At 47.0% G+C, this 27,702-nt stretch overlaps 1 protein-coding gene across 4 annotated transcripts; it reads left to right on the top strand.

Annotated features, from left to right (window-relative positions):
* Window positions 1–22: 22 nt before the first annotated feature.
* ZBTB49 (zinc finger and BTB domain containing 49) lies at window positions 23–27,262 on the top strand. Of its 4 annotated transcripts, XM_055434741.2 has the most exons (8): window positions 23–158; window positions 5,130–5,300; window positions 8,651–9,753; window positions 13,152–13,198; window positions 20,004–20,077; window positions 21,561–21,643; window positions 21,739–21,900; window positions 25,303–27,261. In XM_055434741.2, exons 2-8 carry the CDS (start codon window positions 5,149–5,151, stop codon window positions 25,977–25,979), a joined length of 2,298 nt encoding a protein of 765 aa, XP_055290716.2. In that variant the 5' UTR covers window positions 23–158; window positions 5,130–5,148; the 3' UTR covers window positions 25,980–27,261. The 4 variants fall into 4 exon arrangements, with proteins under 4 accessions (XP_055290716.2, XP_055290715.2, XP_055290717.2 ...); XM_055434740.2 differs by lacking the exon at window positions 13,152–13,198 and having other exon boundaries at window positions 8,651–9,833; window positions 25,303–27,262; XM_055434742.2 differs by lacking the exons at window positions 5,130–5,300; window positions 13,152–13,198 and having other exon boundaries at window positions 30–158; window positions 8,651–9,833; window positions 25,303–27,262.
* The last annotated feature ends 440 nt before the right edge of the window (window positions 27,263–27,702 follow it).

Below are 27,702 nucleotides of genomic sequence, written 5' to 3'. Positions count from 1 at the left end.
GACCGGAAGCCAGAGGGCGGGAGTCGCCGGCCCAATGCTGTGGGAGGGGCGGCGTTGTAGCGATGGTTCCGCTGCCGGCTGAGCCCGGCCGGGAGCGCTGAGGGCGGCGGTGGCGGCCGCGGGTGAAGAGGCGACGGGTCGGGGAGCGGTCTTTGAGGGTAAGGTGGGGGTTGCCGGACTGGCAGGCCGGCCTCGCGAGAGCGTGCGGGTCTGAGGGCGAGGGAAACTGCCCGGAACGCCGGGCTGGGCTCCCGAAGGGCCGAGCCGGGCCGGGCAGGGCAGGGACCGGCCGCCGCCCCGCGCATCCCTCTGACTCCGTGTCCGCCTCCGGCCGTGAGGTGCTCCGGCTCGGAGACTAGGCGACCAAGCCGGGCTCGGGAGCGAGTCCCTCACGGCGTGTGCAGCTCCCTCGGCCTGGACGCCGCACCCGCTTTCCCCTCCCGGCCGCCCGGGCATCGCCCGCGGGAAGCCGCGGGTCCCCTCTCCTCGCCCCGGCTCCCTCCATCGCCGTGTAAAGTTGAGAGAGTTAGCGCTGAAGACCCCAGAGCTCCTATAGCCCAGCCCAGCCCCGTGGCCGTGCGACCTCTCCGTGCCTCAGATCCGCGTCTGTAAACGCGTGTCACACTGCCGTGCTTAACTCGATAAGATTATTGTAGGATTTCCTGCAAAGCACTCAGTAGAGTGCTTACCTGCTCTTCTCAACCCTTAAGGGGCTTCCCTAGTAGCTCAGTTGGTCGAGGATCCGCCTGCAATGCAGGAGACCCCGGTTCAATTCCTAGGATCGGGAAGATCCGCTGGAGAAAGGGATAGGCTACCCCACTACAGTATTCTCGGGATTCCCTGGTGACTCAGCTGGTGAAGAATCCGCCTGCAATGAGGGTAGACCTAGGTTCGATCCCTGGATTGGGAAGATCCCCTGGAGAAGGGGAAGACTGTCCACTCCAGTATTCTGGCCTGGGAAATTCCATGGACTGTATAGTCCATGGGGTCGCGAAGAATCAGACGCGACAGAGCAACTTTCACTTTCACTTTGGGGCTTCCCTGGTGGCTCAGATGGTAAAGAGTCTGCCCGTAATGCTAAGGAGTCTGCCTGAAATGTGGGAGCCCCGACTTCAGCTTCTGTAGTTCAGTTGGTAAAGAATCCACCTGCAGTGCAGGAGACCCCCGTTGGATTCCTGCATCGGGAAGATCCGCTGGAGAAGAGATAGGCTACCCATTCCAGTATTCTTGGACTTCTGGTGGCTTAGCTGGTAGAGAATCCGCCTGCAATGCGGGAGACCTGGGTTCGATCCCTGTGTCGGGAAGATCCACTGGAGAAGGGATAGGCTGCCCACTCCAGTATTCTGGCCTGGAGAATTCCATGGACCGTGTAGTCCATGGGGTCTCAAAGGACTCGACTGAGCAACTTTCATTCAACCCTTCAGACAGGTCCCACATATAGCAGTGGGGGTCACTGTGGGGCGTCGGTGAGCAAATGAAGGTTGAACGGGGTGTGAACAGAGAACTGTGAGAAGCTAAATAAGGACTAGGGTGTGGGTGTGGGGGTAATAAGGAGGGTTTCCCTCTGGAGGTGAGCAGTGTCAGGAATGGAATAGAGGTTGTATGCAAGGGCTCCGGTAGGAAAATACCATAGCCTGGAGGGCCTGAACAACAGACATATATTTTCCTCACAGTTCTGGGAACTAGAAGTCCAAGATCAAGGTATCAGCAGGTTTGTTTGCTCCCGAGGCTGCTCTTCTTGGCTCCCAGCTGCACACGTGGCCATGCCTTCTGGTGATCTTGGCTCTGTGTACAGCATCCGTGGTGTATATGTCCAGATTTCCTCTTTTTCTATAAGAACAGCAGTCAGATTGGATTAGGATCTACCCTGACTTTCCCATTTTAACTTAATTACCTCCTAAGGCCCAATCTAAATACAGTCTTCAACATATGGATTTGTTCAGTTCAGTTCAGTCGCTCAGTCGTGTCCGACTCTCCGCGACCCCATGAATCACAGCACGCCAGGCCTCCCTGTCCATCACCAACTCCCGGAGTACACTCAAACTCATGTCCATAGAGTCAGTGATGGCATCCATATGGATTTGTAGGGAAACACAATTCAGCCCACAAAAGAAGGAATTTACTGGATGGGCAGAGAGGGAAATATTCTCCAACAGCAGTGACAGGTTGCCAGTTTTAAAAGCTGGATACTCAAGGTGGGTTTGTGTGCAGAGCACATGTGTGAGTCTCTTCCTTGTGTGTGCTCTTCTGCATTTTTTTGTTTGTTTGCTCCCCCTGAAAACTCAGGGTGAATTGTCTTTGCTCTTTCTCTGGCAAACTTAACCTTCAGGTTTCAGCATAGATGTCTTTCCTCCAGAAGGTTTTCTTTTGACCCTCCTCCCCCAAATTAATTTGTACCTTCCCTATTTAATACCTCCAGTACAGCCCTATTTTTGTTTCTTTCACTGAATTGACTCTTCGTGAAAGCATAGGATGACTATATCTGAATTATTTACCATCTCATCTCAGTGCCTGGTGTATAGTGGGCACTCTGTGAAGTTGCGTGAGTGACTTAAACTGAGACACAGCCTGTGGAGGGCAGGGAACATTCCATCCTGAGTTTATCAGCTTTCCATCCTCACCACAATATCTTGCCACATATTAGGCACACAACATCAGCTTAACTCAATTGGTCTACATAGCATCACAGAGTCATTGTAGAGCTAAGACAGGAATCTGGGCTTGTGTGCATGTAGCCAGTGCTTTTGTCATTCGGGTTGGGTTAGGGGGCTGGGGACCAAGCCACTTGAGAAGCATGATAGCCAGAGAGGAAGAGAGGACCACTCTAAGGCAAGTGTGTGTGTGAACCTCGGATGCTTGGAGAAGTAATCTGTCAATGGCCCCACTGAACAGACTTCCCAAATTCTTTCCTATGGTGTTTGGCCAATTGATCAATCACCTCATGGAACCGAAGGACCTTTGCTGTAGGAACTGTCACTACAGGATAAAATTCCATTCTGGTTCTTATTCCCAGTAGAAGCACCTCTTCGTTCGCATGTGTCTAAGCTTTTTCTTATGTTTCCTTTTTTCTCCTTTCCCGTATTTCCCTTCCTTTTGAATTCCATTCAGTCCACCATCACATTCTTGATTTAGATTTAGAACAGGAAGATACCTTAACGATTATCTAACCCAATAGGGGACCCTCTATTTTTTCAGATTAAAACACTGAGGCCCAAAGTCTCCATACATCTTAAAACCAGGTATTGAGCACCTACTATGTCCAAGGCACTCTTCTGGATGCCAAACATACGCTAATTGATAAGACAGTAGGTTTCTGGTACTTGTCAAAAGGTGAGTTAGCCGCAAAGACAGCGGACTGTGCTCCTTGTATCATAGCGCAAAGCCTGTGTTGCACACCTTCGTCCTCATGTGTGTTGTGCTTTGCTTCAGTGCTTATCTGGGGGGTCACCTGGACAGTCAGGCGTTGGTAATAGACTGAAGAGGGTGCTGATTGGATTCCAAGGAAGGCCTTTGAGCTATTGCATGTAACTTGGAGTAGCAGTTAAGCAAGTGGGCTTTCCCTGGGTTTAAATCCCAACTCTGCCCCTTATTGAAAACCTATTATTATTAGCTGTGTCAGTCCTCTCTAACTCTGGTCAGGTTATGTATTTGCTTTGTGACAGACTGCCCTAAAACTTGGTAACTTAAAAACTTTTGTTTTATCTCACAGTTTTGTGAGTCAGAAATTCAGGCAGGGCTCTGCCGGGTGGTTCTTCAGCCCTACAGTGGTGTGGTGGGGAATGGGGTTCAGCTGGCAGTGGGGCCCGTCTGGAGCCTTCAGCGTGACTTTGCTCCCATGTCTGGTCCCTTGGAAGGGATGATTGGAACTCTGGGTTCAGTAGAGCCCTTCTGCCCCATATACTGGCTCCAACTGGGCGTCTTGCAGGCCTATTGGCAACACAGGCCTCCTGGAGCCATCGTCCAGAAGATGGAAGGTGGGAGCTGTTGGCTCAAAGGCCTCAGCCCAGAAAAGAGCACCGCTTTACACCCTTCCTTTCACCTGTTCTGTTGATTGAGATAGTGGCTGCTCCGAGTCAAGGAGAGGAGACCCAGACCCCACCTCCCCTTGAGTCACAGATGTTGTGGCCATCTTTAATCTGCCGTGTGCTTCATTGTCCTCATCTGTCTGTAAAGTGAGGCTAATGGTACGTGGTATCCATCTTACAGCTCTTCTGAGAACTGAAAGAGTTAATATGTATAGAGGGCTTAGATAGAATAGGGCTTAGATAGAATAGGGCCTGATGTCATGATATTGGATAAATATCATGATTATCCTTATGAGGTATATGATACATTATGATTCGTGGCGGTTATTTGTAAGACACATAAGAAATGTAAGATGCAAATTCTCTTTCTGGAGCTTTTGATAATCTTATTTGGGAAGGTACAGGATGGATATCATGAAGCAGTTAGAGAACTATGCTAAGTAACATAACAATAGTTACAGTTTTTATGGTCAAATTGTGGGATGGTTCATAACTTTGCATGTCACTTCTGTATAGCCAGAGAATGTGTGATGTAGATTCAGGATATTTGCTGTAGTTTAGCATTTAAGTCTTTGGAGGAAAGTTCTGTGTTGTGTTTCTCCTGTCCCTTTTCTCATGGGCATAGGAGCATGGACTTCAGGGTTTAGGAATCAGGATTTAAGTCCTAGCTTTGGAATATAACAGTTTTCTGATCATGGCCACTTTCCTTTAACTCCTCATTTCTTAATTTCCTCACTTGTAAAATGGTGATCAAAGGGTTCTTGTAGCATTATTTGAATTAATGGCTGCAGTGTTCCTAGCACAGTGCCTGGTCTGTATTAGTCAGTAAATGATAGCTAATAATAAATCAAGATGGCTGTTCTTTTCAGGCAACCATTTGGACAGGGTAGGTAACTGACCACTCAGTCATTTGGACGTTCAGCACCCTTGAGGATTTGGCACTGGGGACCGTGCCATGCTATCTGACATAATGCTTGCCTTTCTGCGTCCCTGTTGCACAGGAAGTCATGACAGTGAAGCACAGATCAGTCGGTCGGTTTGGGTGCCCTTCAGTGTCCAGTCATGGCATCAAGGACCACTGCTTATCAGCGTCCTTTGTCCTAGGTCTCTTGGATGGTGGAGCATGGACCCAGTTGCCGCCCACAGCTGCCACCTTCTCCAGCAGCTGCACGAGCAGCGGATTCAAGGCCTGCTCTGCGACTGTATGTTGGTGGTGAAAGGAGTCTGCTTTAAAGCCCATAAGAACGTTCTAGCAGCTTTCAGCCAGTACTTTAGGTACGTGTTTTAGACTGTTCTAACTGTCCAGAGAGAAAGCTTTTCTGGAATGGAAATCTTTTGTCTAAATTTTATTCTCTCCTCAGATTTCATGCTCCTTATCTTTTGTAGCACATTGTGGGCTTTTTCATTTTTGTATTTAGAGTAACCTGAGCCGGAAGAGCCCCTGGAGGAGGAAATGGTAACCCACTCCAGTGTTCTTGCCTGGAGACTCCCATGGACAGAGGAGCCTGGTGGGCTGCAGCCTGTGGGGTCACAGAGAATTGGTCACGCCTGAGTGGCTGAGCACACACACACGCACACACATGAGAGGACGAGAATCTGTTTAACTGAAGTATATTTAGGGCCGTGGAAGTAATTTGGCACTTTGCCTTTGATGTTTGAGTTGTAATTAATATCGGGCTTCTGTGTACATTTCTTGTCCTTTCCAGGTAAAAAGATTGAGGAATAGAGTTTCTGATAAGAACATTTCTGTGATAAGAAATCTGAAAGGGGAAAACATCCTATATGCCATTTTTTTTTAATTAAAACATTTTCAGTTTTGTTTCACATTTTATTATTCTAAGAAAACAGGTTTGAACTCAATTTACTTATCCCTATAATTGTTTTTGCCTCAATGAAAGATTTACTTATAAATAATAATATCAAGCAGTAGTATTTCATTTAAGTATTTATTCTACACACATTTTCTGCTTAACTGGATTTATCTGTCCTGAAGCACTTTTTCAGGACTTCCCTGTAGCTCAAAAGGTAAAGAATCTGCCTGCGATGCAGGAGACCAGGGTTTGATCCCTGGGTCGAGAAGATCTTCTGAAGAAGGGAATGGCAACCCACTCCATTATTCTTGCCTATAGAATCCCATGGACAGAGAAGCCTGGCACGCTAAAGTCTGTGGGATTGCAAAGAGTTGTACACAACTGAGCGACTAACACACACACCCAAGCACTTTTTCAGAACTTTTCCCCCTAAAATATATACTGTTTTACTACTGTAGTAAATGGTATATGAAATAGTATGTACTCTTTCCTTGATAATCCTGAATCATCAAATTAAGTCTCAGCTGTCATTTGTGCTGCAAGTTGTATTATAGTGGATTGGCTCCCTGAGGCAGCATTCTGCCCACGTGCAAAATGGTCTTCTGCTTGGGCTTTGCCTGTTTCTTCTGTCTTTCCAGGACAGTTAGGTCTATATGTTGTAATACACTGGCTAGTTTATTTGATAAAATGTCTTTAACAAACTTGCAGGACAACTTATATGACTCAGTATTTTTACAGGAGACAAATTCATTCACCTGTGAACTTGACTTAGGCCCAGAACAAAGTGCCTGGACTTTATGGTGCCTTTTCCCTGCATTAACTTAAAGAGCTCTCTCACTGCTGGTTTGTGGATCATTGGGTTGCTGAGAAGCATCAAGTCAGATTGACAGAGATGGAAAGTGGAAGAGTGGTTGCCAGGAGCTGAGGGGTTGGGGATAATGGGGGTTATTGTTCAATGGATAGAGTTGATGTTTGGGATGATGAAAAGGTTCTGGAGATGGGTAGTGGTGGTTGTTACACAACAATGCGAATGTACGCAGTGCCACTGCATTTATCTATGAACCATATAGCCAGGTGTTTGACATTATGTGTGTATGGCCATGATTAATAAATTAAAAAATTTTTTTAAAAGAGTCTGTATCTAAACTGTATCTAGAGTTGGTTTCTTATAGCTATTTTCATTTTCAGATGTTTCTAAGACACTTAAGATACAGAAGTATTTTTGTATGTGTTTTATGGTTTGAGATAGATAATTTGGCAGACTAAACATGAAATATTGAAAAGTGTGTTCTTTAGTTTTCTGTAATCTATCTGTATGCAATGAATAATGCATATGTATAATTAAATTTTGAAAAAAAAAAGAACAATGAGTATATTTTCAAATCGTGCTTTGAGATTTCCTTGGAAGTTTGGATATTCAGCATACAAATTCAATTAATCCAAATTGCTTCATTGAAAATAGCTTGCAAAAACTTCTTAAAGGATTGAAGCATACTTAATGTTGTTTTTTTATTGCTTTTAAAAAGGACATGTTTTATTTTGAGTGATTTGGAAAATACTGAAAAACATTGAGAATCAATAATATCACAAACACACCTGAATCTTGACTCAGAATTGACAGACTTAACATTTTTTTATTGTGGTAAGAACACCTAACTTATCTGCCCACCTAACGCGTTTTTAAGTTTACAGTAGAGTGTTTGTTAACTATAGGTGCTATGTTGTGTAGCAGATCTCTAGCGCTTATTCTTGTCACATAACAAATGTCACCTTTTTTTTCTATTTATTTATTTTAATCAGAGAGTAGTTGCTTCACAGTATTGTGATGGCCTCTGCCGTACATCAACATAAACCGTCCATAGGCATACATGTGTCCCCTGCCTCCTGAACCCCGCCTCCTTCCTCCCTCCCCACCTCATCCCTTTAGATTGTCACAGAGCACCAGCTTTGGGTTCCCTACGGCACACATCAAACTCCCACTGGCTGTCGATTTTTACATACGGCGGTATATATGTTTCAGTGCTGTTCTCTCAAATTGTCCTGCCCTCTCCTTCTCCCACTGTGTCCCAAAGTCTGTTTTTTGTGTCTGCATCTCCTTTGCTGCCCTGCACGTAGCATTGTTGATACTGTCTTTCTAGATTCCATATATATGCATTAACACATGATGTTTGTCTTTCTCTTTTTGACTTACTTCACTCTGTATAATAGGCTCTAGGTTCACCCACCTCATTAGAACTGACTCAAATGCATTCCTTTTCATAGCTGAGTAATATTCTCCTGTGTATATGTTCCACAACTTCTTTATCCATTCATCTGCGGATGGACATCTAGGTTGCTTCCATGTCCTGTACTGTGCTAAGTTGCTTTAGTTGTGTCTGACTCCATGTGACCCTATGGACTGTAGCCGGCCAGTCTCCTCTCTCCATGGGATTCTCTAGGCAAGAATATAGAGTGAGTCGCCATTTCCTCCTCCAGGGGATCGTCCCAACCCAGGGATCGAACATGCGTCTCCCGCATTATAGGTAGGTCCTTTACCATTAGCAGCTCCTGGGAAGCCCTGCTTCCAGGTCCCAGCTGTTGTAAATAGAAGCGTGAAAGTGTTAGTCGCTCAGTTATGTCTGACTCTGACCTCATGGACTGTAGCCCGCCAGGCTCCTCTGTCTGTGGAATTCTCAAAAGCAAACTTAATTTTTAATCTTAGCATTTATCAAAGGTTAGTCATTTTGAGCATTAGCATGCATATTACTTAAAAGAAAAAGTTATCAGAATGTATGGATTGTTAACCCTGTAAGCAGATATCCTTTCTTTTATCAGGAGCCTCTTTCAGAACTCTTCAGGCCAGAAGAATGATGTTTTTCATTTGGATATTAAGAATGTGAGTGGCATCGGGCAAATCCTGGACTTCATGTACACATCACATCTGGATCTTAACCAGGACAACATACAAGTCATGCTGGACACGGCCCAGTGTTTGCAGGTTCAGAACGTCCTCAATCTGTGTCACACCTTTTTGAAGTCAGCCACCATCGAGCAGCCTCCAGGCCTGCCCTGTCACGGCACCTTCTCCCTGCAGAGCACCCTGACTCCCGACACGAACTGTGTCCTCAGTGAAAACTACCCGCCTCACTTGCTGCCGGAGTGCTCCGCGGGCGTGCAGCAGGGCAGAGCCGTGGACGAGTCACACTCGCAGGCCCCACCCTCAGCCGGTCTTCATCCTCCCACGGCCGAAACCTCCAAACAAGCCCCCGACCCGTTCGATGGCAGCTCCACAGAACTGCCTTTCAAACAGCCCAATTGTTACTATAAGCTCAGAAACTTGTACAGTAAGCAGTACTATAAACACGCCAGCTGTCCCAGTCACGAACGAGTGACTGGGCAGTCTTTCACCTTCAGCGCCTCCGCAGACCTCCACGCCGCAGATCGCCAGCCCTGTGCGGTCGGCCACGCCGAGTGTGTCCTGGAGTCCTCCCAGCACCTGCCTTCCAACTTCCTGGCCCAGCCTTTGGGTGAAAATGCCCCAGACCCTGTGTCCGACCACACCAGCCAACAGCCTACCCGGCAGATGAGGCTCAAGAAGGCCATTCACCTTAAGAAGCTCAACTTCCTAAAGTCACAGAAATCTGCAGAGCAAACCTCTGAACCGAAACCCAATGACAGTTTAACCACGAGGCTAGAAGCTGCCAGGGAACATGGTGTGGAGAAAGTGAACAGCCCCAGCGCCGAAGAAAAGGAAAGCGAGGAACTCAGCAGTTCTGAGAACTTTAATGGCGTGAGTGAGACAGAGAGGCCTGAAGACCCCGCGGCCCTGGAAGACCAGACCCAGATGCCGCAGTCCCAGAGACAGTACGCGTGCGAATTGTGTGGGAAACCTTTTAAACACCCCAGCAATTTGGAGCTGCACAGACGGTCTCATACAGGTACACTGATTTGGTCCCCGCAGGCAGAAGGAAAGGAAATAATACCAGACGATCAGACACCACTGCCTGCTCCCGTTTTTGTAAGAAGTTTTGCTATTGCTTGATGATGTCATTGATATTTACCCCCAAAATCAGAGTGTTCGCTGTTTTCTGCTTTGTGTTTTTGGTGATGTCTCTTAAAGTTAGTAAATGCTTTCCTAGAGTCATTTTTAAAAGATGGTGCACTTTTCATCTTTTAATTATGGTTTTCTGTGAGAAGCTTTCCATCTCAAAGTATGGCAGAGTCTTTTGATTGACTCAGATTTTCAAATTAATTCTAAAACAGATAAGCAATATTCAGTTCTTTCTTCAGAATTAGATTATTTTTTTTTTAAAGCATGACGTTGGTTGATTCAGACCAAAGTAGTCTGAGTAATTCTGAAAGCTTTGGAAAGTAATTTGAATGTCAGATTTTTTTGTTTGTTTTTAATGTGTTTTTTAAAATTTATTTATTTTTAATTGAAGGAGAATTGCTTTATAGTATTGGTTTCATTTCTGCCATACATCAACATGACTCAGTCATAGGTGTACATGTCCCCTCCCTCTCTGAATGTCAGATTTTAAAAATTGTGATTTGGGAGGCAGGAGGTAAACTTTTGAGTGCGGATCAGCTTTAACCATTTGGTATTTTCAAGTGAAAAATTCTTCCATTTGAACACTGAATTTTCAAAGTTCTCTTACCTTAGCTCATACCTCTTCCCCTTTCCAAACTACTTATTTTTTCCAAAGCTTTTGAAAAAGTGTTATACAACATTTATACAGTGTGTAATATAATACGTGTGTATTACTTTCTTTCCTGCACTTAAGCCTGATGACCCTAGTACACATTACACATTATTGGCAATTATCTTCGAGGCATGAGAAGGAGTGTGTTCAGGAGTCTTCTAAAGTAACTGCTTTCAAGGTGCTTGTGTGATTGTGACTATTGGTGTGATGTCCTGTTTTCACTCCTGATTCCCATCTGCTTAGATGTTCACTCCCTTATTGGATTGTTGAGATTGAATTAATATTTATAAAAGCCTTCTATAAATTTTGTTGTATTTGAATATAAAATACTATCATTATTTTTACTAGTTGCTCAAAATTATTCCATACGAAGACAGTACCATTGACTAAATTTTGCCCTGAAAAAGCTTAATTTAGATCATTCTGTAATTTTCTGGAGCCTAAAGATCAGTATAATTTTTATTTGAGAAAAATAATTATTTAGCTTTAAAGGAAACAAGAATTGTTTTTATTCTGGAAGAACATCTTTGGATAATTGCAATCAGATAATTCTGTGGCACAGTTGCTTCCTGGGACATAAATAGATTGAGAAGGGCAGCAGTTCTCAAAGTATGGCTTGGGGAACCCTTTCAGGGGGTCAGTGAGGCTAGAACTATTTGTATCCTCACGTAAGATGCTCCTTGCCCTTCCCTCCTGCTTCCCCCACAAGTGTACAGTGCTCAGGCCCTCAGTCGTGTCCGACTCTGTGGCCCCATGGACTGTATCTCTCCAGGGTCCTATGCCCCTGGAATTTTCCAGGCAAGAAGACTGGAGCGGGGTGCCATTTCCTCCTCCAGGGCAAGTGTACAGTGGAGTTGGCGCAAGGCTACAGGATGTGTGATGAGGGCTTCACCTGGTGGCCAATGAAAAATGTCTAGCCGTTTTTTTCAAAAATCATTCCGTTTTGATTTCTCATACAGCCTATACTATCAGATATGGCCCACATAAGGAAAAGCTCTTTAGGGTCCTCAACTGTTAAGAGTGTGAAGGGGTCCTGAGAGCAAAAAGTGTGAGAACCACTGGTGTACGGTTATTAACCCTGGTCACCTGAGACTCTTAGGAACTAGTAATCTCTTTTTTCAGACTCTCATATCTCATAGTGGGGGCTTTAATGTAACATTATCTATTATCTCCCTTATCTTCAGACATAAATGTAGTTCAAAATGCCGCATCCATGTGGTTATAATTACAGTTTCCCTTGAACAACGCGAGGCTTAGGGGTGCTGACCATGTGAGCAGTCAGATCCTGGTATAACTTATAGTTGGTCCTCCACGTACCAGTCCCTCCGCATCTGCAGATTCAGCCAACCTCCATGATGTAATATTGTAATACTTACAGTTGAAAAAATCCACGTGTGAGTGGACTTGCACAATTAAAACCTTGTGGTTCAAGGGTCACCTGTACTTGTGATCAGGAGCTCCCCACTCATCCTTGGGGAAGCCATTAAACAGTTTCAGGAAAAGATCGAAAGTACCTTAGCAGAAGCCCGGAAAGCTAGCCAACTCCAGCAGCACAATAGGAGGGGAGACATTGTTTTTTAGAAAGGATCTTAATGAAAGCACTTGATTGGAGGGGAACGGAGAAAGTGAAAGGTTCTTGGCCTTCACGGGGTCTGTTTGTTTATTAGGGTTCTGTAGGTTAAAGGCAGACCTGAAGCATGTTTTTAAACAGACCATTTTCTGGAGACTGTCTTCAGAACCGTTGTGGTTTCTTTGTAGTAGAGTTCCATTCTCTACATCTGTTCTGTCCCCAAATGTGATCATTCAGAGTTACTGAAATCAGAGGAGCCAAGCAGTCAGCAGGGGAACACGTACCATGGTGGAATCTTCTTTTCCCTGTTAGCATGTTTCAACCAAGGCTCAAAGGCAGTGGGGAGGGGCTTTTTCCCAGCACACGCTCAGGAGGTCCCGCTCTGGAGCAGTTCCAGGTTCATACCTCATGTGATATGGATAAGTCCCCCTCGTTCTGTTAAGACTCACCTGTGGTCAGTGCAGGAGCCAGGCTGAAGGATGGGTTCGTGCTGTTCAGCAAGAAATTCACATTTGATTTTTGACTGAAGGGGAAATCTGTGTCCAAAGCCCAAGTATACTTTGAGTGCAGATAAATATGTTTGATTTCAATACGGGTTTAAATTTGAAGAACCATTTTTTTTTTTTAAAGAGAGAAGTAAATATAGATTGGGACTTCCCAGGTGGGTCAGTGGTAAAGAATCCTCCTGCCAACGCAGGAGACACAGGTTTGATCAGGAAGATCCCCTGGAGGAGGAAATGGCAACCCCTTCAGTATTCTTGCTGGAAAATCCCATGGACAGAGGAACCTGGTGGGCTACAATCCATGGGGTCACAGAATCAGACATGACTGAGCACACACACACACGCAGATATAGATCTCACTTTTATCATCTCTGCGTGTCATCTAAGGATGAGAGAGATGGTTAGGACAGAGGCTTCCCATGTTCGTACCCTGACGATGAAGTATGTTATGCTCTGTTTTGAATGGTGGGACACAGAAGGCAGTTTAAACATTGTAGATGGAAAACTGTCGTGCAGGTATTACTAATGATTTTACCCGCTGTTGTTTTGTTTTGTTTTAGGTGAGAAACCTTTTGAATGTAACATTTGTGGGAAACACTTCTCTCAGGTGGGAATACTTTTATTTATTGTTAATAATCAGAAACCTGAAACCCAGTGTTTATTTTTATTACAGATGAGACATAATTTTGGGACTTGTGAGAGAAGACTCTGATGATATCTGTAATTTAAAAGACTTCAGACTAAGTCAGGAGAAGATAATTTTCAAGAAAAACAATTTCTAGCTCATTGTGAGGGGGTACCATTTTTATAAGCATAACTGAACTCTCACAGTACCTTTTCCCTCATTAAGGATGGGTCTAATTCTCATGTATTTCTTCTCTTCCCGTGCATGATGTAAACCTTATTGAGCACCGCTTAAGGGCTCGGGGATTCCTAGGAGGCTTGGTGGTGAGGAATCTGCCTGCAATATGGGAGACCTGGGTTTGATCTTTGGGTGGGTAAGATCCCCTGGAGAAGGAAATGGCAACCCACTCCAGTATTCTTGCCTGGAGAATCCCATGGACAGAGGAGCCTGGCGAGATACAGTCCATGGGGCCGCAAAGAGTCTGAACAACTGAAGACACACGTGGGGGCTGCAGTTTATGCCAGGCTGGACCCGAGACAGATGCCTTCTTACTCTCATTGGGGTTGTAGATGTCAGGGTGTTGGAGAAAAGACCACAAACTTTGCATTCCCTGCCTTTGCACATGTCCTCTCACTGGGCCAGTGTGTGTTGTGTCCTGTAGGCCCTGTACTGATCTGGGCACCAGACAGACAGAGCGAAGGTTTCAGAGGAAATTCTGAACACAGTGGAATGGCTGTGGGAACCCGCTTATCCTTCTGCAACAGAAGCTGCTCGCAAGGCCCAGTGCCCAGAGGAAACAGTTTACAACCATTTCTACACTAGCATGATAATCATGGAGTAAGAGCATATACAGATGCTCCTTGACTGGGGAAAGACCTTGGGGCTTGGCCTCGATGGAGGAGCTGGACCCCCTCACCCCGTGGAGCACAGAAACCATAGGAGTGGCCCCAGTGTTGACACATCCCTTTCTTCCGTCTCCCCGTCTCCCACACACCCAGACCTGCCGTCTGGCTGCTTTTCACTCTTCCTGCTGGCTGTGAGCTGTAATTCACCATGCCCCAGTGTGGTCCTTGGTGTTATCAGTCCAGGCAGGGGCTGTGCACCCCACCAAGTGTTCAGTAAGCCTCTGCTGAGCTGAGTGGAGGGATTGCTGGTCCACCTGCCGTGCACTCTAGCTGAGGCCTGTGCTGCTTCCTGCCAGCCTCCCCTGGAGGTCAGAACTTGGCCTCTAGAGCCTCTAGATTTGGATCCAGCCTCTGGTTTTCTGCTTTGACCTCAGACAAGCTCCATGTTTGGCACTTTGGCTTCCTTATCTGTGAAGCAAGGGTGTGGGACCACTGACCCCCGTGGTGTGTGAGGAGTAAATGAGTTTATAAGACAGTCAGCTTCCCAGGTGGCTCAGTGGTATAGAATCTGCCTGCAAATGCAGAAGAGGGTCTGATCCCTGGGTTGGAAAGATCCCCTGGAGAAGGACGTGACAACCTGCTCCGGTATTCTTGCCTGGGAAATCCCATGGACAGAGAAGCCTGGTGGGCTACAGTCCATGGGGTTGCAAAGAGTCAGACGCAACCGAGCAAGTGAAGCTGTTCAGCATCATGCCTGGCCCATGGTGAGTCCTCAGGACACATCAGTGGTCCGTCTCCTGTGGCCATTGCCTGTCATTTCCCTGTCCTCTCTGCTCTTATAGATCAGTCTCCGAAGGCGCACACCCGCCTACTCTACCTCCCACCACTTTAATCTTTCCAGCTTTGGTGTAATGGGAAAGTGTAAAAACTGGATTAGTGACCATTAATAATTAGTAATCACAACTTCTCTGGGTCTCATTTTTCTAATTCTTAGAGGTAATACCACTGCATGGGAATATTAGGAGGATTAAATGAAAAAAAAATGGACGTGAAAGTCCTTTATACACTTACACTGTGGTAACAGTTTAGGTTCTATCCTTTTCTTGCTCGGAATCCCATGGGTTTTCACTGTTAGCCAAATAAAGTGAAACCAGACATTCAGGCGTTGAGTCTGCCTTCAGCCTTCTCTCCTGGAGTTAATGCCGGGCTCACCCTCAGAGATTCTGGCGCTGCTGGTTGGGGCTGGGGCTTCAGTGTTGGCGCGTTTGAGTACAGTGATAGCATGCTGTCCTCTGCTTCAGGCCTTTCCTGCCCGTTCCCTCTCGAGTCCCACCAAGGGCAGCCCTGTCTGATAGACGCTCCAGAAATCCTCCTCTTCTAGATCAGTGTCTGTATTTTTATCAGATTTTTATAAACATCAAGTTTTTTTTTTTTTTATGAACAACCATTTATGGTTTTTAGATGTATATTGCTGTTTTACTTCCTAATGTAATGATGAAGTTTTTGTGAATAAGGACTCTTTCAACCAGTATTTATTACAAACCTACAACGTGTGAGGAGCTCTGCCTGTGCTGGGGCACACAGACAAATAAGGCTTTGAGGAGCTTTGTGTTTAGAGGGGGAAACAGGTGCATGAAGTGGCAGAGCACAGTGAAGCGGCGGAGGCTCCACAGCTCTTGTCCAGGGAACAGTTTGGGCGAAGAGGGGCGTGGTCATTCCCACCTGAAAGTTGTGATGTTTGGGTGGGTGAGGTCACGGGATGCGTCCCGTGATTGGGGCGGGGCCCTGAACATGGGCAGCCTTGATGGGCCTGAGGCTCTGGCATTGCAGGCGGAGGGAGCAGTGGCGGTGTTTACACTTACAGTAACCTGTCTTTCATTTCTCATATGAACTGGAATACATGTGGTTACAGTGGACTGGAAATACCCTCCCATCTGGAAGATGCAGAAAGCAGGCCTACCAATAAGAATTAACTTTTTACTCATTGTAGTATTTAATAGGGTTGGTTTGTCTTTAAAAAAAAAAATATTAGCCACAACCTTAATAAGGAGTCAGCGAACAGTTTACCTTAGCTTTGGGAAAGCTGTGATAAGCCTAGATTGTGACAGCAGGTTCTGCGTGTATTAATGCAATTCCGGACACGGCCCTTGCCCAGATGACAGCAAGTGAGAGTACTTGACACTGTGCATGAGGCCCCATTTGGAGCCACGTGTCTCCCAGGTGCAGGAGAACCGGGGCCGTTCAGTGCAAACAGGAGAAGTCTAAGACCATGACAGGTAGGGAATAACCTGTCATCAGAAAAACAGGCAAAGGGAAACCCAGTGTATTTCGCTGTCTTGGGGGAGAGGAGTGGAGGTGCCTTACCTCTCCAGTAAAGCAGAATAGACACCCTGAGCAGCTGCTGCAGAAGGATGGGTTCTGAGAGGTTCAGCACCCTCCCCTCATCTCCTGTGTCCAGGGTGTGATTGACAGGGCACTGCATCCCTAGGAGGCTGCTTAGACATGTTCCAGGGCGCTGATGCAGCCCCATGCCAGAGGTGGCAAAGTTGCATCCCATCTGTGGTGAATATGCCAGAAATAATACTTCAGCGAACCTAAATTATTAAATCTTTATCTCTGAGGTGGTATTTCCCACACTCTTGATGTTAAATGTCCTTTTATCAATGGAGTAATCATTGTTCCTTAGGTGATAGCCTTATGTTAAATTCCAGATTTTTTTTTTTTTCTGTTTTATAGTCTTAAAACTTCTCAAGATGACTTTTAAGATCTGAGTTCTCTTTTGTCTCTAAAGTTTCACAGTTCCCTGTTTTGTACAGAAACAGTCACCTACCACTAGAAGAGTACTCTGCCAGAGAACATGTGCTTGATCTGATCACAGTTAAATACTGAGGTTCAGCTCCCCATTGGAAGGAGTTTATTTTTTAAATTATTCAACAAACCAGGTGTTAACTTCTTTTCTGCAGCAGAGTTTTTGAGTTCTGACAATTCCATCCTAAACTAAAGTGGTGTCCACTTAGAAAGGGTCGAATTTCCTTTTTTGCTAATGTTTTTCACCCCAGCAGCAGCACAAGCTTTTTGAGTTCAAAAAGTCAAATTGGGGAGTGTTCTGTCCCAGCTGTAGGGGCCATGGCTGCTCACCTCCCAGGGCCTCTGTTTCTCCTGGAGCTGGTGAATTACACTTTATGAGGACATTGTGAGGACTCTCTGAAAGCCAGTTTGTAACTGGTGAGCAAAGTGTTCCACTCATAGTAAACTCTTAACAAAGAAGACCTACTGGTATTTACCACTTTTCGTGGATCCAGCAGTATATAGATAATTTCTAAGATGTAGTCTGTGTACTTAGGATGTAATTAGTAAACTGGTGGGTCAGTGGTAAAGAATCCACCTGCAGTGCAGAAGCCTAGGGTTCAGTCCCTGAGTCAGGAAGATCCCCTGGAGGAGGGCATGGCAACACACTCCAGTATTCTTGCCTGGAGAGTCCCATGGACAGAGGAGCCTGGCAGGCTACAGTTCATAGGATCACAAAGAGTCGGACATGACTGAAGTGACTTAGCATGCAGAGCATAGCAAAATTTACCAAAAATAAAGACTTTTGACTAAAGGCAAGTAATTGAGCCGGAATTTGCTATGTAATTTAGTATACATTATCTGAATGCATGATTGAATTTTTTTTTGCCTGAATCTTTGCATCATTTAATCTACCTTTATGCCATTTATCAGACTAATATATGCTCCTTTATCTGGGGGAATGATATTTATTTTCATTATACATTTTCAGTATTAAATAGCTAAGAAAACATCTTAAAGTTTGTTTTACCGTTGTTTACTGTAATATTTAAGCTTCCCTTATAGCTCAGTCGGTAAAGAATCTGCCTGCAATGCAGGAGACCTGGGTTTGATTTCTGGGTTGGGCAGATCCCCTGGAGAAGGAAATGGCATCCCACTCCAGTATTCTTGTCTGGTCAATTCCATGGACAGATGAGCCTGGTAGGCTACAGTCCATAGGGTCACAAGAGTCAGACACAACTTAGCGACTAAACCACCGCCACTGTAATGTTATGTGGAAAACTATTCAGTTTTATTTACTTTGAAAACAATTGTTAAGCTGTATTTAAAAAGGAAAGATGCACCATTGCTAAGAATTGAATCCGAATGTATTTCAACCATAATACTTGGTTTATATAAGAACTTGAAGGATCTAATTAAACCACTGAGCAGATGGTGCCATACATATTGTTATTTAAATGACCAGCTTTTCTGAAATGGAAGTGACTGATTTAAAATGTGTGTTATCTTATATCCAGTGAGCTGTTTCCTGGATAGCACAGTCACTGTCATGCTGAGAATTCAGCGCAAGCTAGCTTATTCACAGAAGCTTGCAGGCCCTCATGGAAGACAAGAGTTTAAGCTCAGATCAACCAACGTTAATTTCTGGCCTACTGTGTAACCAGAGCAACTCATTTATTTATCTGAATCTCAATTGTACACCTAGAAAACAGAGACAGTAATACCAATTTCTAAGGGTAATTTGGTTATGTGTGAGTAGACCAAATGTCTATTGCTGTTGACATTTGCTGTTTTATTATTGTTATTAATAGTCACTCAGTTAAAAGCTAGGTGTTTCCCATTGTTTTGCCAAATACTTTCTCTTTGGTTACCTAAAATCAGATTTTTTTTCCTTAAGCCATATTTATCATATTTTGAAATATAGTATCTAACTCAGTGTTTTCAGAGTCTGATAGACGTAAAGAATCTTCTGTGTTACATAACATAATATCTGCAGTTTTCTTTATACTTTCAGTCCTATAACCATGAACTATCTTTGAGTTTCATCTAAAATATAGTTTAAGCCAGCCACCCGTGCCTTCTGAGGTGGCCCACAATGTCTGTGTGTTTCTCTCTAAATAAATCCACTTCTTATCTACTAAAAAAAAAAATTACAAGCCAAATTTATGAGTTGGGGATTATTGTTCATTCTCTTTTTTGGCTTATTTTGTACATAAGGCCTGCACATTATTACCTTGGATATCTTCGTCCTCCTCAGTGTTTTTCATAGCAGAACGCTATAAAAAATTAAGTCGGGAAGTGCCACATTTAGATTGTTAATGTAAATTACGGCGATGGAAGATTGTGTTTTCCAGTCCTAATTTGAAACATTTGCCAGTAGCTTTTGTAATGCAGGTTTAATTTCACTGTACTTTAGGCAATTTAGTGTTGATTTCCTGTTGATTAGCACATGGAAATCTATTTTGTGATCTCCATTTAAATCAGTTATTCTTCGTAAAGCCCTGCTGTTTCAGAGATTAGAAACGTAGAAGGCCTGCAGCTGAAGGACCACCGTGAATCTCCTGATTTGCTTTTTTTGCACAGAAGTAAAAATGACCAGCCTGTCAGTAAGAGCAACTGTACCACCGAAGGAAATACTTTTTGGAAATATCTTGCCTTTCCTATGAACAAAAGCATGTTTTTCAAGAAAAAACAATGAATACTGAAATGACCAAGTACAAGTGCTACCTCTTTTCAAATGATGTTTGCATGTAGGTGGTCGAGGTTAAAAAAAAGGAAATATAATACATCAACAGCTGTTCAAAATACAAGCTTAGCAACCCTAAAAGCAGCCCCCAAAGAATGTCGGGCCCATTTTACAGGGACATGGTGGCCTGTACCCCTGATGAGGGACGGGCCAGGGGCTGGCATGGAGCCGAGCTGAAATCAGTCACCACTGTTCAGTTCATTGCCAGGCAGGGGCCGCTCCCATATCAGAACCAGGCTGGGCCTCCATCTCTTTGCATGTGGCTGCTTCTGAGTCATGTATCTGGGACCTTCACTGGGAAGTTGGACTGGAACCTGACTAAATCTGTCAGTGTCCCTTTTGAATGTATGTGCCCTTAAAAAAGTGTTTTTTCCATTATTGGCATATTTTTTCTTCTCCTTTTCTGCAGGCGGGTAACTTGCAGACTCACTTACGTCGGCATTCTGGGGAGAAGCCATACATCTGCGAGATCTGCGGGAAGAGGTCAGTGCAGGGCTTGGTCACCCGCCCAAGAGGAACCGTCTCGGCATCTCCGAGCCTCGCGGGGGCCGCGGTCACCCAGGAACACAGCAGAGCTGAACCCACTGGCCTTTTATGTGACCCACATGAGAACAGCGGAAAGAGATGGAAATGTTAATCAAAGGAGGATCTAGGACACAATCTTAGGAAATGGGATTTTACAGGAAACAGAATTATGCTAAAATTTCCATTCATTCCAGAAATGTCTATTAAAAGATGACTGGCCCCATAGAGGTGACCGTCTGGTAGGGAGATGAGACTTGGCAGCCTGAATGCCTGAAATCAGGAGAAGGGCTGCTTGGGGCATGCCAGCCCTGCTTGCAGACCCGTGAAAAGGCTGAGAGTGCAGCCACAGGAAGGACGGGCAAGCCTGAGGGCCGGGGAGGTTGCGGACTTGGGAGACCACAGTCTCCCTCTGGAGGTGGAGGTGCCCCCTTCTGTGGGCACACCGGCCTGCAACCTGTACCCTCTGCCCCTCATGCAGGGAGGGGGATTCCACTCCCTCCATCATCTGGTGATTGGTTGTTCTAGGACAGGAGGCAGCAGCCAGGCCTCTGTCAATCACTAGTATTTTCTTCATTCATTTAACCATTCAACCATTCAGCATTTATTAGGCACCTACTGTATGCTAAGTGCTGTGATGGGAACACTGACATTTTCTGCCCCTGATACATTAGTATTCAGGAGTTAGGGGCAGGGTTAGGATGATATGGGGCAGTTATCATCACAGTCTTCTGCTGGGATGGGGCAGCACCCTTGATTCAGTTCCAGAAAAAGCAGTTGTCTCTGTGGATGGAAAACAGAGAAGTAAAGTCTTCTTGGCTTGACATATCTCTGCCCCGGCTGCCCGGACACTGAAGGCCAGGTTTAGCACCCAGGTCCCATGTCCTGCCTGTCTGGATCCGCCCCCCAGCGAAACAGCAGAGGGCCTGTAGGGTCGCACAGACCCTCTGCTGTTTCACTGGGGGGCGGGTCCTTGAAAGTCTCATTTCTCTGGGTGTTTTCCGTATGCGCCTTCTGAACTCCCGTTTAGAAGTGAAGCGTGCGTTTATAGTCTCCGCAGATACATCTTCCCAGATGCAGCCTGAGGGCCTGCGGTCCCGTGAGGCAGGACAGAGGCACTGAGCTCCGCACCGGGGCTTGGGTTGCGCTGGACCTGCCACCCCACCCCCGGCCCACCTAGCGATTACCTCTGAGCAAGAAAGCTTAACACAGATAGGTTGGGAGAAACTTTTAGAAATGAAACGTTAGGATCATTCTCTACTCTTCCTTTAAAAAGAAGAAGAAAAAAAGATGTTCTTTTCTAATGAGCATCTTCGACGAAATCAGGCCACTCCTGGTCACATTCCAAGGGAGCAGCTCGTCTCCTCCCCGGGCAACTTGGAGTTAGAAAGGTCTGCAGTGATGCAGGCAGCCTCTTAATTGACTTTCCAAATTGCATTTGCAGGTTTGCAGCCTCGGGAGATGTCCAGCGTCACATTATCATCCACTCAGGAGAAAAGCCACACTTGTGTGACATCTGTGGTCGAGGTACGGCCGAGCGTCTCCCTTCTCTTCCGTGAAGATTTCCGATTAAAATGTTCTCCGTCCCTCAGCCTAACCTGGGTGTGTGGTCTCCTCTCTAGGGTTCAGTAACTTCAGCAATTTGAAGGAGCACAAAAAGACACACACGGCTGACAAAGTCTTCACCTGCGATGAGTGTGGGAAGTCTTTCAACATGCAGAGGAAGTTGGTAAAGCACAGAATCCGGCACACGGGCGAGCGGCCTTACAGCTGCTCTGCCTGTGGTAAGTTTCCGCCCACCGCAGACCCCGCGCTCACCTGCTCCTCGCCGTGGCAAGGATGCTGGGCTCTTTGCCCACACACCGTCCTGGGTCATTAGGGGGGCTCAGATAAGTCGCCCCTCTTCTCATGGGTGACATGGAAGTGATTGTTATTTCTTGATCACCTTGGTCTTCTCTTATTCATCTGTGTTCGTTTGGCATTTACCCAAGGTTTTGGCAATTGCCCTACATACAAAGGTGACTGATAACAGAGTCCCAGGTGCCACGGGGTGTTGGCAGTGGGAAAAGCTGGGGAGAGCGTGCGGTACAGCTGCAGGCCTGGGGCACAGCGGCCTGCGGGGCATCGGGGGCACACAGCGGGCTCAGGGGGGCTTCTTGAGATCATGTCACGGCACGTGGCGCATCAGTGATGTCATCGGGAGGGAAAGGGGAGGCCCGCGGTGCTCCGTTCCCAGGCACATCGCTGCACAGGCCAGGGAACAGGGGCTTCGAGTTGAGTACCCGTGATCACAGAGTGTTGGAGCTTCTGAGGAGCTAGGGGAGGCGTGCGTGTGTGTGCGTGCGCGCATGTGTACACGTGTGCCCCTGAGACTGGACTGAGTGACCATTTTTATGATGACCTGGTTGGAACAAAGAGGAGAAAAGCTCAGAGTCAGGCCGTGGGGAGCCTGGAACTGGGGCATCCTGGGAGCGGCTCGGTTCTCCTTGTGGTTCGTCCTTAAAATAGGACAGGACGTGTGGGATGTGGCCGGACGCAGCTTCCTCCATGTCTCCCACTTAAGCTGGGTCAGATCCCCTGGACACCAGTATCGGCAGCTCCGTGACTTGTCTGCTCCCTCTTAGAGGATAAAATTGCATCACTTTCCATCACAGTTGCAGTCTCAAATCCCTAATATAGGCTGTTGGTTCTGAATTATTATTACGACTGTGCACTTGATCTCCGGTTCACTGTTTTCTTCCTTCCAGCCAGGACCTGCTGCCCGCTAGGACCCCTGTAGAGGAGGCAGTGCAGCGGGCCCCTGACTCGCCCCGTCCTTCATTTCCACCCCTCCCCGCTACTCACTAACTGAGGTTTCTGACCCAGACAGGTCAGCTTTCGGGGAAAGCAGGCAGAGGCAGGGAGCGAGAATGACTCTGTGTGGCAGGTTCGAACGTTTAACACCTTTTCTGAGTTAAGTCCCGTCTATGAAAGCTACCCTTTGGAGTGAGCAAGTCAGCAGTTGGGGAGCACTGAGTGTTGTGCTACCCTCCCACAGTCTCAGGACATTTTCGTCGCCCCAGAAAAGAAAACCCATATCCACGAGCAGTCACTCCCCATCCCCTCCCTCGGCAACCCTTCATCTACTCTTGGTCCCTAGATGTGCCTGTTCAGACAGCTCATAGAAATAGCATCCTGTAATGTGTGGCCTTCTGTAACTGACTTCATTTCACTTAGCAAGTCGGCTGTGAGCATTCACATGCAAGTGTGTATGTGGGTGTATGTTTTCGTTTTCTTGGATTCAAAAGACAGTTTCCATTGCATGGTGGCTTCACAGTCTGGGCTTTGCTGACTTGAAAGCCTGGCCCTCTCTGCCTCTTCTTGCCTCCCTCCTCCTCCCCCTCCATCTCCCTCCAGCATTTCACCTTCTTCCTAAGACAGCCTCCCCCTCCACCCTGTTCTCCCTCCCCGGCACTCAGCTGCACTTTCCAGGATGGAAAGGTGCATTTTCTTCTGGCTGGACTTTCTCCTTTAGCCCTCGGCTTTGTAACCGTTCATTCCCAGGAGACTTTCCCTGTCGGGGTCCCATCACCCCTCTGGGCAGTCCTCTTAGGTTCCAAGGCTGGCTCTTTTGCAAGCATGACCCTCGTCTGATCTGTGGAAACACTCACGTTCTGTGCTCCGGGGTCTGCAGGCCCACATGGGTGCAGAGGTGACCGTCTGCTCTCTCTGTCTGCTGCCCATACAGTAAGCGAGCTGGCTCCATTTTCCCCGTGCCAGAGGCAGGTGCTACTCCACTGTGACCTCCTAGGGACCCACATCAAGCCCCTGTCTTGACATGAGGTACAAAGGAGAGACTCCTCCCATTTCCTCTCTCTGGGGAACTCTCTTGCGGCTGAAATTTATATCCACTGACACTTTTGCCACATAATGTCCACTACTGAGAATTTATCTTAAGGAAACAAGGGAAAGAAGGATGTGAGCTGACCCTTAGGTATACTAGCAAACAGTTGGAAGCAGTTCAGACAGCCCACCATTGCTTGACCAGGGCTGGATAGCTGAGAATTCAAATACAGGGATGTAGGATTAAGTGAGAAATTCTAAAAGGTGTGTCCATGTAAATCATGTAGTTTGTTTCAGTTCAGTTCAGTTGCTCAGTTGTGTCTGACTCTTTGCAACCCCATGGATTGCAGCACGCAAGGCTTCCCTGTCCATCACCAACTCCTGGAGTTTAGTCAAACTCATGTCCATTGAGTCGGTGATGCCATCCAACCATCTCATTCTCTGTCATCCCCTTCTCCTCCTACCTTCAATCTTTCCCAGCATCAGGGTCTTTTCCAGTGAGTCAGTTCTTTGCATCAGGTGGCCAAAGTATTGGAGTTTCAGCTTCAGCATCAGTCCTTCCAATGAACACCCAGGATTGATCTTTAGGATGGACTGATTGGATCTCCTTGCAGTCCAAGGGACTCTCAAGAGTCTTTTCCAACACCACAGTTCAAAAGCATCAATTCTTTGGCGCTCAGCTTTCTTAAGTCCAACTCTCACATCCATACATGGCTACTGGAAAAACCATAGCTTGACTAGACAGACCTTTGTTGGCAAAGTAATGTCTTTGCTTTTTAATAAGCTGTCTAGGTTGGTCATAACTTTCCTTCCAAGGAGCAAGCATCTTTTCAAACAAAGCATAGTCTTTTGTAAATGGCTTCTGTAAGGTTATGTATTGGTTTTTCTCATCTGGTGTTCTAACCTCATGGCGGGCCTTAGGTCACCTACCTCTAGCTTATACCGAGAGAAAGGAAATAGGACCTGGAGAAGGAGTGTAAAATTAGGTTAAACATTGAATGTATAAGTAAGTATAGAAAAGATGCTTCTAAAGTAGACATTGGCTGTGTTTGATTTGGGGATATCTGAATAGAGCTGATGCTGTTTTCCAGTGTGGGCTGTCGGGCAGGCGCCCAGGCCCCCAGGGGATGCTCCTGGGCAGGGAGTCAGGGCTCCGGAGCCCTCAGGTGGCACCGCACGTGGAGAAAAGGCTGCAGGTTGGGGGGATGCAGTGGAGCGGCTTGGAAGGGTCTGGAACCAGCATGAGTGGGTGACAGCAGGGCTCGGCCGAGTTCACAGGAAAGCGGGGTCGTTTGGCATTTGGGGGCGGTGGGGACACCCTCCCAAACGTCTTCCTATGAAGAGCGCCCTGTCTGTCCCTGCAGGGAAGTGTTTCGGAGGGTCCGGCGACCTCCGCAGGCACGTGCGCACGCACACCGGGGAGAAGCCGTACACGTGTGACGTGTGCAACAAGTGCTTCACGCGCTCGGCCGTGCTGCGACGGCACAAGAAGACGCACTGCCGAGCGGGCGACGAGGGGCCGGACGCCCTGGAGGCGCTCGCGCGGGCCATCGAGGCCCCAGACCTGGAGCGGTCCCAGAGCTCCGACTCCTTCTCCCAGGACCTATCTGTGCCTCTGATGCCCGCGGTGACCGTCAAAATCCCCGCGCACCCGGCGGACGAGGACTCGGTGGCGGAATTTGACAGCCCATGTAAGTTCCAGCCGGTGGCTCAGCCCCCGCACGGGCCGAGCGGGCCCGAGAAGCTCAGCCTGGAACCCGTGAAGCTGGCCAAGGTCCCGCACGTGCCGCCGGCGCAGCACCAGGCCTATGCCTACCCTGATGTGGCCGCCCCAGCCGGCGCCCAGCCACTGCAGGCCGACGGCGTGGCCGCGCTGCGCTCGTCCCTGGAAGCCCTGGACCACCCCCCCTGCACCGACCCCCTGGGCAGCCGCGCCGCTGCCCCCGCCTACAGGAACTCAGAGGGCCAGTTCTTCTCCAGCATGACCCTCTGGGGGCTGGCGATGAAGACGCTGCAGAATGAAAGCGAGCTAGACCAGTGAGGCCCGCGTCAGGTTCAGCGTCAGCGTCGAGGGCCGGGCGTCAGGGCGGGACGCCTTCTCACCGGCTCCAGAGCCCGACCGTGACCTGGCGGGGCTAACCATCCCAGCACCATGGGCTCAGCGTGTGGGAGAAAGCCTCCTGGACCCTCGAGGAGGTGCACAAGGAACTGAACAAGGCTCACGGACTGGGTGGTGTGGACTGCGGGGAACTCCTGCACGTTTTGGTCATGGTAAAGGGAAAATACACATCTATAATAATCCAGATATTATTTTTGCATTTTTACATGGTTGAAATTTGTAGCATTTTGTATTTTTATTTACCAAAAAGATTTTATTTGTATAGGGAACTCATACAATAATTTAATTTGAATAAATGGAAGTTGCCTTTCTGCATAATATTGTGTTTTCTCCAACATTCTTATTAACCTAAAGACCATGTGGTGGTGGTGGTTTAGCTGCTAAGTCCTGTCAGTCTTGTGGACCCCATGGACTGTAGGCTACCAGGCAAGAAGATTGGAGTGGGTTTACATTTCCTTCTCCAGGGGATCTTCCTGACCCAGGGATGGAACCCAGGTCTTCTGCTTTGCAGCAGGTGGGTTCTTTACTGACTTGAGCCACCAGGGAAGCCCTAATCTAAAGACCATAGTGGTATAAAAGTAAACATCAGGACTTCACTAGTGGTCCAGTGGTTAAGAATGCACCTTCCAATGCTGGGGACACAGGTTGGATACCTGGTCTATAAGATCCCACATGCCTCAGGGCAACATATTAAAAATATATTTAAAAAAACCTAGATAACATATTAAAAAGCAGAGACATTACTTTGTCAACAAAGGTCCATCTAGTCAAGGCTATGGTTTGTCCAGTGGTCATGTATGGATGTGAGAGTTGGACTGTGAAGAAAGCTGAGCACCGAAGAATTGATGCTTTTGAACTGTGGTGTTGGAGAAGACTCTTGAGAGCCCCTTGGACTGCAAGGAGATCCAACCAGTCCATTCTAGAGGAGATCAATCCTGGGTGTTCATTGGACGGACTGATGCTAAAGCTGAAACTGCAATACTTTGGCCACCTCATGGGAAGAGTTGACTCATTGGAAAAGACTCATGCTGGGAGGGATTGGGGGCGGGAGGAGAAGGGGACAACAGGATGAGATGGCTGGATGGCATCACCGACTCGATGCATATGAGTTTGGGTGAACTCCGGGAGTTGGTGATGGACAGGGAGGCCTGGCGTGCTGCGATTCATGGGGTTGCAAAGAGTTGGACACGACTGAGCGACTGAACTGAACTGAAATAAAAGTTTAGGGAAAAAATGAAAACCAAATCTTTAAAATTCGTATTTCCTGCCTCTTTCTTTCTCCCCTTATTACTCTGCCCCATAGTCTTAACCTAAATAAGGAAAAACTTAGGAGAGATGAAATGTGTGGAAGTGTGCTAGTGTGTCTTGAGTGGGAGATAATATGGCAGTGCGCCAGGCCTTGATAACATGGCCATCCACAGCGCGAACGAGTGTGTGTGTGTGTGTGTGTACATGCATATCACTGGCCCCATAGTGTGTGTGTGTTAGCACGAACGAGTGTGTGTGTGTGTGCGCACGAACGAGTGTGTGTGTGTGTACGTGCACATCACTGGCCCCAGAGTCAGGAGACCTGCACTGTGTTCTCGGCTCCATCACCAACGTGTGACAAATGCCCTCCCTTCTCTGGACTTCAGTTTCCTGACAA

This window comes from Moschus berezovskii, chromosome 5 (genome assembly GCF_049115385.1).
Source record: "Moschus berezovskii isolate FMDL1 chromosome 5, NW_MosBer_1.0, whole genome shotgun sequence".
Taxonomy (NCBI): Eukaryota; Metazoa; Chordata; class Mammalia; order Artiodactyla; family Moschidae; genus Moschus; species Moschus berezovskii.
Note: the sequence above shows the minus strand (reverse complement) of the source record. Positions and strands in the feature narration are given on the sequence as shown.

Coding starts and splice junctions, on each gene's coding strand:
- ZBTB49 (XM_055434740.2), top strand. CDS start 5,149: ATGGACCCAGTTGCCGCCCACAGCTGCCACCTTCTCCAGCAGCTGCAC. Junction 20,078..21,560: donor TGCGAGATCTGCGGGAAGAG/GTCAGTGCAGGG, acceptor TTGCATTTGCAG/GTTTGCAGCCTCGGGAGATG. Junction 21,644..21,738: donor GTGTGACATCTGTGGTCGAG/GTACGGCCGAGC, acceptor TCTCCTCTCTAG/GGTTCAGTAACTTCAGCAAT.